The following is a 15,660-nucleotide window of genomic DNA, read 5'->3' as shown; positions in this document are numbered from 1 at the left end:
ATCAAAACCATACCAGATCTCAATCAGGAATTATCTGAGAGAAACAGAACTCCCCAGCAATTTGATATCAATTGAAACGTATATTTATGGGAATTTTCAAAATAATAATGTCATTCATTATTATCAATTCCATCGATTGAAACTTATTTTTATGGAAATTTTAGAAACAGAAATGTAATCTATTACATGGAATCCTGTCTTCAGTTTCTAGAAAACTGGAAATCTATCATTTTCTGTCATTGTACATTTTTACAAAAAACCATACTAAATATTTTATGATTCCATGAAGCATAATCAATTGTTCACCCAAACAACTACATTATTTACATAAATTATTCTATATAAATCAAATTCATCACTCTTCCTCTCTATTCTTCCTGTACAACATTATTTTAAATTCATCCCATTTGCTTTCCTTATCTCGTATTGCTTCTTTTTAGCCCCACCCTAACTACTTAACATATCAATTTTCTATATTCTTCAACGCTATTATTCTTCTGTTTCCTTCACCCCAAAAATCAATCTCCATTCAACATACTAGCCCTGAATTTCTTCACCATTCCCCTCATCTGACATCATACTTCCGCATAATACCCACTATTTTTTCTCTCCATCTAACCCCTATTTACATCAATCTTCCCTCTCACCTATTGCTACGTTTATTGTGTCAGTCTTAGTCGAAACGAAAAACTTCATAACAAACATAACTGTCAACTTTTTTGATTATAAACTTCATAATCAATTTTCAACCGAAATATTTCAGTTGGCTCCGGTGACAACTGCATGTCAGCCGGGTCTCCTCAGGTTCGTTTCAGATCTTTCTGGCAGTGAACGGATCTTTCTGTCGTCGGATCCCGTCACAAGGAGAGGTGGCATCTCCACAGTCTGGAACAAAACGATTACAAGATCATTATTATTGAGACAATTTTCAGTTATTGATACGAATGGATGATTCGCATGAAGACAATGTAATGAAACATTCATGAAGATCATCATAATCTTACGTGGAAGGATCATGCTATTGCCTGTTCCGACTCACAAACAGCCTATAGTTATTTGAGTTGGAGTCGATAAATTTACATTCTATACATAGCATATTAAATAGCATGGCATATTTTCAATCATACATAACATATTATGATAAAACATAGAGTAGAGTAAAATGATACATGGAATATTGCCATCACCCAGGTGGTCTTCCAATGGATCTTATACCTTCTGATTTATTATTTAATACCTATAGGTTCCCCTTTGTGCAGACATCCTTTCAACACATCCATTCTTAACATCACAAGCCGATTATCATAAAAATTATCCAAATGATAATCCTCTGTTATCCGCATAAAGTCTATTCGAGCTTTATGATAGCCTCTCCAACATCATCTCACGATTAATTTAACTCCATCACAATAGGTTCCACCTCTCTTTTTCTCTCACACAATATAATTTCCTTCTTTTACTCTTCTTCGCTCTCTCTCTCTCTCTCTCTCTAAAATCCAGAATTCCAATAACACAACACTACATGTCAACCACTCCCTCTTCTCACAGGGTCAATAACATGTGACATTGAATATTCCTCCCCCCTACCCTTTTCAGGAGAAAGGGCAACACCCAAACATATCAATTTCCCAGCCCGCATTCCAATGCAGCTCCGGAAATTTACCAGTTTCCTTTGAACGTTTTCCACTACAAAAGTGGGGTGGATTTTGGAAAATTGAGAAAGCACCAAACTACACAACTGGGGTGGATTTTGGGCAAAAGCAGTTCAAGGTTCACATAATACTGTCAGCACTCATTGGATGGGAAGCATTGTTGTTATTCATAAGAGATGATGACAGTTTGAAGTGAATCTCACACTGTGAGATGATATCACACTGATGGAATTTATGTGGAGTGCTGCTGACAGATTTTAGTGAATCTCACACCAGACAGTTAACGATTGCAGCATACAATGATGGCACTCCAAAATGGCTCTCTGCACACTGTGCTAACAAAGGAAAGTCGGTCTTAATGACAATCGTGTGTTATCGGCTCAATCATGTAAGATCTAACACTCAGATTTCAAGGAAAGACTAATTCCCATCATAAGACATTTTGACATCAACAACTTTTATAATATCTCATTTCTCTTCTCTTAAATAGACTAGAAGGTCTATCCGTGCTCCGTGAGGATCTAATTGAAAATTTAACAAACTGAAAACTTGACCTATGAAATCTTGAAGAATTTAAAATAGTCCTATAACTACCTTCGGTGAATTGAAAATCTGTATGCGGACTTACAAGTTAATCAGTCCAGTAGTTCAAACGTAATGATGTGTCATTCGGTAATTTTTTTTTTATCTAATTTCAATTTATTTTGGACTAAAATTTTATAAAAATTGTACAAGTGAAACTCTAACCTTATCTTGGACTTTGTCACCTATAAATTTGGAAGAAAAATAGCACAAGGACTACCTTATTATTTTATCTTTCGATGTTATTACATTAGTGTCATTTTCATTCCTCACCTGTAAAAGCCAGTCCTTTCCTCTATTATATTAGGCTCTAGATTATTACTTGGTCAAGTGCGTAGGCTTAATTTGTATATGTTTTTTTTTTCAAGGACGTTTGTCTGTTCAAACCAAACAGTAGTTTAATGAATGGAAATTAAGTAACCTGACTGGCTCTTGTCTAGTGTTAGTGGTATCCTGGTGCACCTGATCAACTTCAGTGCCCCTGACGCGACTCAATGACTGTTCCCAGGCAGCCAGGTCCAACGACTTAATGTGTTCATCCGAAACTGAAGAACGACCGAGAAAAAATATGGTGATCACTTGAGTAGCGGAATCCACTGAATATCATCAATTAATTTGAGAATCAGTTCACAGTAGTTTTAGAAACACCTAAAACTATGTGTTCACACATAATTTATTATCCCATCATCATTATTCTTATCACTTAAGCAATGCCTGACACGTAACTATGTCAACCATAGTATTCTTGATGAAATTTGTTGAATGGAAATTGTTATTGTAGAAAAAAACATGAAGCTATGTTTTTTGAACATAGCATTCAACTATAACAAAGGACAGTTCATCGTATTATTCTGAAACAACCAGATTACATTATTCACCGTCTGTTTCAAACTCACTCACACTCTCTCTCACTCTCTCTTCTTCTCTCCCACTTGCTCTCTCTCACTCTCTCCCTCTCACGCTTTCTCACACTATCTCTCTGTCTTTCTCTTTCCTTTTTCTCTATCTTTCTCTCTCATTCTCTCTCAATCTCCAATAACTGTCTGAAAAACACAAAACCTTATTTCCAGCCTATAAATTACTGTCTGCCACACTACTACTGTAACGTATTATCCAATCTGAGGCCCCATTCACAACTCCCACATCACCACTCCAACCAATTCCCATGTTGAGTCTTTTCCTGTTCCTGCACAAATCCTATGTTGATGTTGAAGTCTTTCCAACATAATTGCATGTTAAATAACCTCGCTCCATTTTGTTTTCCTGATTCTACGGTGGATAGATTGATCATTTTCAAATATTAAATAAATGGGAAAGTATATCAATAAATAATATTGAGTATTCAAAGTCCAATAGAAGTTGAATATCATGAAAGAATACATCCGATGAAGCTCTGACTATCAGAATACATGTAGCCAACAAGACAACAAGACATGGTCACCAACAGGACCACATCAAATACATGTATCAGAATACAATACTACCTCACGTAGCTACTCTCAAAATTCTACCTTGGATATCGGTTGAAATCATGAGTTGAGAAGTTGTTGAATGTCATGTTCATTATATCAACAAGAGAAGTAAATTCTGGCTACAGTTTCGACCTCCAAAAATAGTTGAAAAAACAGATTTATTAACATTTATTTAATTAGATAAAATTCATTTCCAACATTTAAATTTACTGATTAACATTCATTGTTTCTTTTAGATAAAAATTATTCCATTATTGAAAATATTTTTTTCCATTTTTCGAAATAAGAATCATTTTTTTATAATTATTATTTAACGAAAATCCTAAATAAATGCTGTAAATCACCCCGAAGACTTCTGCTACTGCAGACATTGACAACAGGGTTAACATCTAGATGGGAATTCGATGAGAACCACTATCCAAAAATTAGTTGCCAGCCCGGGAATCGAACCCGGTACCTCCAAATGTCTGCAGTAGCAGAAGTCTTCGGGGTGATTTACAGAATTTATTTGGGATTTTCGTTAAATAATAATTATATATTAATTAGCATTTGAATAAATGCATTCTCTATCTAATTCCATCTGTAATCTTTTTTTTTTTCATTGAAAATAAATGTTGGAAGGGTATTGTTCATTTTTATTTTCATGGGAATAGTACAGACAGTTTGAAGTGGATATCACTCATGTCATGTTCCTATCACTTTACTATAAACAACCCATCTAGCTTTGTACGAGTATGTAGTGAAATAGCAACTAGAATTTGTGTTGCGTTGCTATCGCCAGATTGCTCTTTGTATGCGAGTAGCCTAAGCTCGCATGTTGAATCTGGTGAAAAATTGATTCGAAATCTGTCCGACAGAGAGCACCAGTGGCAAGCTCACAATCCAATTTCGTACCGAGGCCCCAACTGGTTAATTATTCCTAGAACATCCTCCCTCCACCACCCATTGCTTCCCTCCTGAATTTCAAACACATAACAAATACCCCCTTTCGCTTGTTTTCTAGCTGCTTCAATCACCAAAGCTGTATCCCTGCTACAATGTGGAATGTATCGTCTTATGTAACTATTTTCCATCAATCCTCTTCTCAAATAATTTCTATCTCTTATTTATCTCTCATTTCCTTACTCCTTCTCTACTATTTCCATCTTTTTCGTAAACTATTTTCTTAACTCTTCTTTATACTCTTTTTTATGTCTTTTTAGCACTTCGCGCAAGACATTAGTGGATATAAAATGATGTTTTTAATTCATTATTTATTCATTCATTTATTAATTGTAAAAAATACTACAATCATAATATAATTATGACGGAAGAATAGGCTGAGCCTGTACTATTTCACTCCAAAATGTTTGATAAAAAAGTTAATGTTGTAAATTTAATTCATTGAATTGATTAGAAGTATCTCTGAATTTGAAATCTGTTGTCTTAATAATTGTCTAGATTGTGAATTGGAGTATAACTCAGAAATGTGATGAAAGTGTTATAACCTACATTCAAATAGTTGTATAAATATAATTGGAACAGTTTTGAGCTTCAGCCTGTGGTACTTTTCTAGACGTTGTGTGATACATTTAAAAATAAACAAATGAATATTATCCAAATGATAATCCTCTGTTATCCGCATAAAGTCTATTCGAGCTTTATGATAGCCTCTCCAAACATCATCTCACGATTAATTAACTCCATCACAATAGGTTCCACCTCTCTTTTTCTCTCACACAATATAATTTCCTTCTTTTACTCTTCTTCGCTCTCTCTCTCTCTCTCTCTCTCTAAAATCCAGAATTCCAATAACACAACACTACATGTCAACCACTCCCTCTTCTCACAGGGTCAATAACATGTGACATTGAATATTCCTCCCCCCTACCCTTTTCAGGAGAAAGGGCAACACCCAAACATATCAATTTCCCAGCCCGCATTCCAATGCAGCTCCGGAAATTTACCAGTTTCCTTTGAACGTTTTCCACTACAAAAGTGGGGTGGATTTTGGAAAATTGAGAAAGCACCAAACTACACAACTGGGGTGGATTTTGGGCAAAAGCAGTTCAAGGTTCACATAATACTGTCAGCACTCATTGGATGGGAAGCATTGTTGTTATTCATAAGAGATGATGACAGTTTGAAGTGAATCTCACACTGTGAGATGATATCACACTGATGGAATTTATGGGAGTGCTGCTGACAGATTTTAGTGAATCTCACACCAGACAGTTAACGATTGCAGCATACAATGATGGCACTCCAAAATGGCTCTCTGCACACTGTGCTAACAAAGGAAAGTCGGTCTTAATGACAATCGTGTGTTATCGGCTCAATCATGTAAGATCTAACACTCAGATTTCAAGGAAAGACTAATTCCCATCATAAGACATTTTGACATCAACAACTTTTATAATATCTCATTTCTCTTCTCTTAAATAGACTAGAAGGTCTATCCGTGCTCCGTGAGGATCTAATTGAAAATTTAACAAACTGAAAACTTGACCTATGAAATCTTGAAGAATTTAAAATAGTCCTATAACTACCTTCGGTGAATTGAAAATCTGTATGCGGACTTACAAGTTAATCAGTCCAGTAGTTCAAACGTAATGATGTGTCATTCGGTAATTTTTTTTTTATCTAATTTCAATTTATTTTGGACTAAAATTTTATAAAAATTGTACAAGTGAAACTCTAACCTTATCTTGGACTTTGTCACCTATAAATTTGGAAGAAAAATAGCACAAGGACTACCTTATTATTTTATCTTTCGATGTTATTACATTAGTGTCATTTTCATTCCTCACCTGTAAAAGCCAGTCCTTTTTTCGAGTATGTTGTGAAATATAGCAACTAGAATTTGTTTTGCGTTGCTATCGCCAGATTGCTCTTTGTATGCGAGTAGCCTAAGCTCGCATGTTGAATCTGGTGAAAAATTGATTCGAAATCTGTCCGACAGAGAGCACCAGTGGCAAGCTCACAATCCAATTCGTACCGAGGCTCCAACTGGTTAATTATTCCTACAACATCCTCCCTCACCACCCATTGCTTCCCTCCTGAATTTCAAACACATAACAAATACCCCCTTTCGCTTGTTTTCTAGCTGCTTCAATCACTGAAGCTGTATCCCTGCTACAATGTGGAATGTATCTCTTTTGCAACTATTTTTAATTTATCCTTTTTTCAACATTTTCCTATCTCTGCCTCATCAACTCTTCCTTATCTCTCTTTCCCCTCTCCTCCAATACTCATATTAATTTATACTCCTTGCTCAACACTTTTTTTAACTCTTTTTATGTCTTTCCAGTACTGTGCGCAAGACATTCACTAGAAACTTTGAAGTAGCTGAACTTTGATAGCATAAAAATAGTTGTTTTTTTATTGTATCGAAATTGAAATTTGAAATTGAAATTTATTTATTTCCAAAAGTACAAAACAACAAGCAGTATGCAGTAAAACATGATACAATATGATATAATACAAAAATAATGTTTTCAACATTTTAAACTAAAAATCAATACACTTCGGAAACAATATAGTACCCGCAAAGAAAAACTGAGCGCGGATACGAGTGCTTTTTTATCGTACAGCAGTGTGATTTTAGACGTATGATTTTGGATGTGGAGATGAAACTGCAGAAAAAACAGATGAAAGTCAGAATTCGAGTATCGAATCTAGTATCGAGTATTAGAATCGAGTATCGAGTCTAAATTTCCTGTAATTTAGTATTACGCTAGACAGCCAGACTAAAGTCAAAATTTATGTAAATAATCGTAGAGAAAATGTTTTCATTAAACCAACTTAATTTAGTGAATATAAAATGACATTTTCAATTCATTTGAATCAACTAGAAGTATCTCTGAATTTGAGATTTGTGTTTTCTATTGTTTGGGTTGTGAATTGGTGTGTAACTCAAAAATGTGAGTGACATAATCTACATTCGGATTAGAATAAGAATTGGAACGGTTTTTGGCTTCAGCCTGTAGCACTTTTCTAGAAGTTGTGCAATTCATTTATGAATAAATGAATGGATTGTAATGGAAGCAATTGAAAGTAGTATTTGAAGTAGTTAAAATTAGAACGTAATATTTTATTTGCTGGCTGCCTAGCATGGGCTACGGAAAGCTTGCATTTCTTAAGGCCAGTTTCACACTTCAGAGTCCTCGCTCCTGGAAGATCATATTACGGAATATCATATTTCATATTTTGCAGCTCTCCTGTACTTTCACATGGGGATCTTACGAATAAGCCGACAGATCTAACAACTACGCTGACGTTTGCTCAAAGTATGACTCATCTCTTTTTCTCAAAGTCTAACTTCCTTAAAAATATAGATAGAAGATTTCTGATTCAGCGACCCAAATTCTTTAAAGCGTAAGTCCATTTCCAAAAATACCCGAAAACAAGGGAGTTATAGCTGTTTTCAATATAGCTTTCCATTATCATATGATTATTAGTACGTACTAAGATAATGATACTCCTGCCTCACAAAGGGACAGGCAAAGGTTTCAAGAAGTTTTGAACACCTGAGAAGTTTAAATAAACATTTTATGTTTTAAAAGTTCTAGTTTTCCATAATATATTGAACTATGAAAAGATGGATCCAAATATGAAATCATAAATATTCCACTCATCACCCAATAAAATAGGAGGAAGAGGAATGTTGTACAGTAAAATTCACTAAATTTCAGTTGTCATTCAACAATCCAATTATCAGATTCAAATAGTTGAATATCATGAAAGAATACATCCGATGAAGCTCTGACTATCAGAATACATGTAGCCAACAAGACAACAAGACATGGTCACCAACAGGACCACATCAAATACATGTATCAGAATACAATACTACCTCACGTAGCTACTCTCAAAATTCTACCTTGGATATCGGTTGAAATCATGAGTTGAGAAGTTGTTGAATGTCATGTTCATTATATCAACAAGAGAAGTAAATTCTGGCTACAGTTTCGACCTCCAAAAATAGTTGAAAAACAGATTTATTAACATTTATTTAATTAGATAAAATTCATTTCCAACATTTAAATTTACTGATTAACATTCATTGTTTCTTTTAGATAAAAATTATTCCATTATTAAAATATTTTTTTCCATTTTTCGAAATAAGAATCATTTTTTTATAATTATTATTTAACGAAAATCCTAAATAAATGCTGTAAATCACCCCGAAGACTTCTGCTACTGCAGACATTGACAACAGGGTTAACATCTAGATGGGAATTCGATGAGAACCACTATCCAAAAATTAGTTGCCAGCCCGGGAATCGAACCCGGTACCTCCAAATGTCTGCAGTAGCAGAAGTCTTCGGGGTGATTTACAGAATTATTTGGGATTTTCGTTAAATAATAATTATATATTAATTAGCATTTGAATAAATGCATTCTCTATCTAATTCCATCTGTAATCTTTTTTTTTTTCATTGAAAATAAATGTTGGAAGGGTATTGTTCATTTTTATTTTCATGGGAATAGTACAGACAGTTTGAAGTGGATATCACTCATGTCATGTTCCTATCACTTTACTATAAACAACCCATCTAGCTTTGTACGAGTATGTAGTGAAATAGCAACTAGAATTTGTGTTGCGTTGCTATCGCCAGATTGCTCTTTGTATGCGAGTAGCCTAAGCTCGCATGTTGAATCTGGTGAAAAATTGATTCGAAATCTGTCCGACAGAGAGCACCAGTGGCAAGCTCACAATCCAATTTCGTACCGAGGCCCCAACTGGTTAATTATTCCTAGAACATCCTCCCTTCCCTTCCATTGCCAACCCTCCTGAATTTCAAACACATAACAAATACCCCCTTTCGCTTGTTTTCTAGCTGCTTCAATCACCAAAGCTGTATCCCTGCTACAATGTGGAATGTATCGTCTTATGTAACTATTTTCCATCAATCCTCTTCTCAAATAATTTCTATCTCTTATTTATCTCTCATTTCCTTACTCCTTCTCTACTATTTCCATCTTTTTCGTAAACTATTTTCTTAACTCTTCTTTATACTCTTTTTTATGTCTTTTTAGCACTTCGCGCAAGACATTAGGGATATAAAATGATGTTTTTAATTCATTATTTATTCATTCATTTATTAATTGTAAAAAATACTACAATCATAATATAATTATGACGGAAGAATAGGCTGAGCCTGTACTATTTCACTCCAAAATGTTTGATAAAAAAGTTAATGTTGTAAATTTAATTCATTTGAATTGATTAGAAGTATCTCTGAATTTGAAATCTGTTGTCTTAATAATTGTCTAGATTGTGAATTGGAGTATAACTCAGAAATGTGATGAAAGTGTTATAACCTACATTCAAATAGTTGTATAAATATAATTGGAACAGTTTTGAGCTTCAGCCTGTGGTACTTTTCTAGACGTTGTGTGATACATTTAAAAATAAACAAATGAATATTAGCCAATTCAGAATGCATCGGTTATTCAAGCCATGATGAAATCTATTTTCAGAATTATTTCAAAATTCTATCAAAACATGTTGTACAGTTATTTCACCAGGAAAAGAACCCCGGATGCCATTCGAAAACCATAGAGGAAATCGATTTTGTCAACGTGAGAAACAGGTAGCATCTACTTCAATGGTTCCCGAGTATGAGCATTCATAGAAGTTCCAACTATTCGAAAAACCTACCATTTACTGATACTGGAATCATTAGAAATTGAGCAACATTCAATGATTCGTGAATGAAAATAGTAGCACTGGTACGTACTATCAGAGAAGGTACATTGATTCTGGAGGTTGGAGCAATTGCTGATTGGAGAAGGGATGATGTTGATTGATCGATTGACAGAGACTGATTGATTACTCAACAGAGTTGCGATCAAACGGATTTGGTCAGCACGGTGCGTGATATGGACAAGGAACGAGTGATTGATCAAAGAGCGAATGAGGAGGAACTTGGAGAAAAAGAGGAGGATGAAAGAGAAAGAGGAAAAGAGAGAGAGTGAGTGAGTGAGAAACAGAAAGAGAATGGTGAGGGGTGAGTCACTTGTTATTCATATGCCTGTTGTTTTCACGTGAATTGAATTCATTTCTTTATTTGTTAATAAATGTTTAAGAATAGGAGGTAGTGGAATAAGATGGAGTACAGCTAAGTGGGTTACAATGATTGATGAAAACTGAACAGAAAAAGAGTGTGGATTTGAGAAGAGTTCAATATTGGAATTTGAAAAGGTAAGAGTAAAAGTTATTTACTCTCAATAGATTCAAACAACAAGTACATCATCGAAAAAGATGGCGAAAGAAAAAAAGTCAACCTTGTGCTCTTTCTCTTCCAAATCTGAATAAGGTTATACATAGTCCGAAATAGGTTAAGTCTTGAAGTTGTTCTCTTCACAAAATTTTCAGTTCTCAATTATTCCCACAAAGTAGAATTTCATATTAAGATGCTTCAAAACCAAACATAGAAGAAAAATTTCACATTATTAATGAATTATTATTAAATGGGGAATATCAATAGAGTAAATATAGAATTGAAGATAGAATGAATTAGTTACAGAATAACTGAGAGAGAACTGAATCAGTGTGAGCGTTGACTATAGATATATTATATTCATGTCTATAGTCAATGGTGTGATTGAAGTAGGTTGAAACAAGAGTGAGAATGAAGAAAAAAATACATAAAGTTTGAGGAGGTAGAGTGGTTGAAGAGGCATGAGTGTGGAGAAAGAGAACGAGTGAGCAAGAGTGGAATAGGAGAGGAGGAGTTGACGATTACAAAAAAAAACATGATAAAGAGGTAGAGAAGAAGAAAATATAGGGAAAAGATGGAAGAGAGACAGTTAACGAAAATGAAAAGATACTGATGAGGAGTGAGAGAAGACGAGGATGATGAAGAGGGAAGGAGAAGAGGAAAACAGAGAGGAGAGAGTTGACGAATACAAACAACGCGGTAACACTGATTATGTTTATCCACGGTGGAAAGAGCGCAGACTAGCCCGGTTCGGATTAGAGGGGTTCCTGGAAATAGGAGGTTCGGTTTACGGGGGTCGAGGGGAATCGGAGTTCAGTCTAGGGGGCTGGAAGGAATTTTGGGGTTGAGGGAAATTGGGGTTAGAGTGATTGGCAGTAGGTTCGTGGAATTTTGGGTAACGCTTTGACAGCACCTGAAGTTGGCCATTTTGGGAGAAACATCACTGACACACTAAATAGCAGTGGAGGAGCAGGATGAGGAGGAAGAGGAGGAGTAGGAAGCGAAGGAGAATGATGATGAGGGAGATGGTAGATTAGGAAGAGGTGAAAATAGTTGGTTGGGGGGATTAGAACGTGGAGTGAGAAGGAGGAGAAGGGAAAAGAGGATGTGGAAGAGGAGTACCGAGAGAATACAAATAAATCAAGGAGGAGGATGAGAAGATGGAGGAGGAAAAGTGGGAGGAGGTGACGGTGGAGAAAGATGGAGTAGGAGAAATTGGAGAAGTAGGAGAAGAGGAAGACGGAGAAGGAATGGAACGAGGAAGATCAGAAGAGCAGATGAAGGAGAAGAAAGAGGAGTTGGCTTGATTATGAGAAGGACATGGAGGTGGAAAAAGAAGAGGAGATGAGGTGAAGAAGTTGGTGGAGGAGGAGAAGAGTATCATTTGTGAAAGGAGAAGGAAGGGAGGAAGAGAATACAATAGAATAGAAAGAGAATGAGGATATGCATCAGTAAAAGTCGTGAGTATAGGATGAGAAGAGCTTTAGCATAAATGAAAGTTCAGTGGAAAAGAAAATAAAACAATCCATAATGAGGGAGGGAATCAGTCACAATAATGCATTAAAATATCATGTATCAGCAGATGTTAGTGAATGATTGAAAATGTTTCCATGGATGGAAATTCATTCAATCTTGAAAGATGAGGAGAGTCAAGATTCGATTCAGATCCAGATTTCAAAACTTGTGAAGATATGAGCATTATGGAGCATGATCGAATGAGTATAACAATGAGTCTTTTTTTCAACTATCATTCTCTTATAATAACTCATCCACAGAAAGACAAACCGTACACTGGTTGAAAGAGAACAACAGGCTTGGCCAAAAGGTGTTCCTCTCACGAATTATGATAATAGAGTGTTCCAAAAATGATTCTGTTCCTATTATGAAACATAAAATATTCAGCTCAAGGGAATTGGATTAGAAATTCATAGAATCCGGATCAATTCATAACTGGAACAGATGAGAATATTAGACTCAATAAGAATCAAAATAATTCTGCGTGAATACTGAGGAATTGTTAAAATTTCAAACAAAAAACCTTCTAATCAAATCACAATATTGAATGAGTTATGAGTATTGAGTATAAAGTACTCCATTATCAATTTTCCTTTTGAGGACCACACTGTAGAAAACTCATATGTTTTCGAGTATGACTTTGCTGAGTTAAAACCAGTAAGCACCAATAGAGTATTGAATATTACTTCATTATTTTCATTTGATTCCAATAACAGCTATTAATGTATTAATAGGCCATATTATTAGACTATAGTTCCCAATCCCAATGGACCTAAGCTCACAAACTGAAGTGTACAAGAACTCACTAACTCAAGAGTGCAGGCGTACACCGCTATACTGCTATCCCATTCATTAAAGTTATTCATGGAAATCCATTGAACACTTAACATGCTGTACAATGGTGAGAGTCACTAAAACTGTCAGCATTGCTTATGAATAACTCCGATTCTTCTCATTTACACAATGCTGAAATTTGTAAGTGAATCCAACTCTAGAACAAACATTGAGATTCCCTTTAAACTGTCAGCATTGTTTATGGATGCTTATCATTCAAACAATGCTGACATTGGAAAGTGAATCTTACTCTAGGACAAACAGTAATCTTCAAAGTGAGATTCCCATGAAACTGTCAGAATTCTCCACGGATAACCACGATATGCTCCTCATTCAACAGTAGCTGACAGGTGAGAGTGGAACGTACTATTGATGATACAAACATTAATCTAGCTAGACCAGTTTAGTATTAGTAATAGCGAATAGGCAATCAGTTGAGAGAACATAGACTCTCCAAATGATGCTGGACCAATCTCCATAGAGTGTGTACACACGGTAGAGCGGTCTATCCAGATGTGTTTACACTCTCATAGAGGGAGAGAGTGGGTGAGAGAGAGAGGAAGGAAAAGTGAGAGAGTGAGAAAATGAGAGACAATCTCACAAATATTTGTGAAGTCGATGATGTTTGAACAAAAGCTGAGTTGCGTCGTCAATGATGGATGGATGACATTGTGTGTGTAGAGTGAGAGAGAGTGACAGATAGTGTGTGTGTAGGAGAGAGAGAGAATGCGAGTGGAAGCAGGAAAATTCATGAATAGTGAAGGAAAAGGAAGAGGAGAAGACGAGAAATAGAGTAGAAAATGGGGAGTGCAAAAAATAAGAGAAAGACAGTGATTGGAATATCAGTTGGGGAGGAAGATAGAGTTGAGGAAAGAGGAAAGGAAAAGAGTTGAGGAGGAAAAAGAAGAAGATAGTGAATAAAGAGAGAAGGTACGTGAAGGAGAAAGAAATTGAGGGAACTATGGAGAATTTTTTTTATTGATGAGCAGGGGACTGAAATGGATAATTGTATAGGCCTTTAATCATTTTTACTATTAATTCATTACATAGTTTCCAAAACTATTTCTATGGGATTCAAAAGTATAATACTCAAGGATATCAACAATAATTAATCATATGAGTCATGAGGCAAAGCATAAGTGTGATAATTGTATGGAAATTGCCGTAGAATGAGTGAGTAGGAGGGAAGATGAACAAAAGCTGAGAAGAAACAAAGAAGAAGGTTGTTGATGAGACAAGAAATAATGAATTTGATGAATAATTGTTGATGAATAAAAAATATAAAGCTCATGGTAGCAAAGCTAGAGATAAATAGCAATGGGAATAAGTAGAACAAGTGAAAAAGAGGAGAAAAAGAAAGGCAGGAGATGAGAAAATGAAGAATAAGAGAAAGACGAAAAATACGGATAGAGTAGGAAGAAGCATAATAAAGAGGTGGTACGAGATGTGATAAATGACAGAAAATGGGAGAAAAATCAATAATGCAGAGGTGGAAAAGGAACAAGAGATTCGATGAAAATTATTACCATCAAAATGTTTCCATGAAAACTACAGGACATTTTAGAGGAGAAGACTACACGATGTGATAGAGAAGAATGGATAAAATTATGGGAAATGCAAGAATAGAGGAAAGAGAAATGGAAGAGAATATACCAATGAGAAAAATATATACTGAGGAATGCGATCCAGTTGATACAAGATAGAAAATAACCAACGTAGGATAGAAGGGAAGAGAGATGGAAAGCAGCAGACGAAGAACCGTAGAGACGACGAAGGAGTTTGAAGGATGATGAGAAAAAGGTAGAAACCAAAAAATATAGGAGAGGTTAGGAGAATAATAGGGAGAATGTAGGCTGTTAATAGTGTTTGCTCAGCAGAATTGGATGGGGGCGATAAGAATGATAATAACAGGCAGGCCGTGATGCTAGACGAATGGTGAGGATTCAGAAAACTCAAAAAATTCCCAAAATATGAAATTGTGCCAAAATTTATAATGTATTTCATGATGAGAGTTCTATGTGGAGAAGATTTATCAGTTGAGGCTTGAAATAAGCTAAGGTATAGACGGCAATAGAATAAATGTAAATAGTGTAAGCAATCGATATATCGACAACATGAATAATATATTCGAACCAATGAAACATATTCCCAACCATATCCTTGATATAATTAGATTCTAAATAATAATTTTCTATCCATTAACGTTTCTCTAAAATATTGTTGAAACTCCATAACTGAGGTAAATACCATGGAAGCACAATATCTTCCAATCCCTTCAATACCTCTCCCATCCTTTCTTCCTTCTCACGAATAAAACTAGAAATATTCTTAAAATATGAAGAAAACTAAGTTGACCTTGATAAGAATCTCTCAATTTCATGCTTGACCAGGAATAAC

At 35.2% G+C, this 15,660-nt stretch overlaps 1 protein-coding gene across 1 annotated transcript in view; it reads right to left on the bottom strand.

Moving 5' to 3' along the window:
* Window positions 1–395: 395 nt before the first annotated feature.
* The window catches only part of LOC111056747 (protein O-mannosyl-transferase TMTC1), a 397,568-nt gene continuing 382,303 nt past the window's right edge, over window positions 396–15,660 (bottom strand). The window contains 1 exon segment of the mRNA XM_039438835.1: window positions 396–885. Within this exon segment, the coding sequence (XP_039294769.1) occupies window positions 787–885 (99 nt within the window). The 3' untranslated portion in view covers window positions 396–786.

This window comes from Nilaparvata lugens, chromosome 12, assembly GCF_014356525.2.
Source record: "Nilaparvata lugens isolate BPH chromosome 12, ASM1435652v1, whole genome shotgun sequence".
NCBI classification, from domain to species: Eukaryota; Metazoa; Arthropoda; class Insecta; order Hemiptera; family Delphacidae; genus Nilaparvata; species Nilaparvata lugens.
Note: the sequence above shows the minus strand (reverse complement) of the source record. Positions and strands in the feature narration are given on the sequence as shown.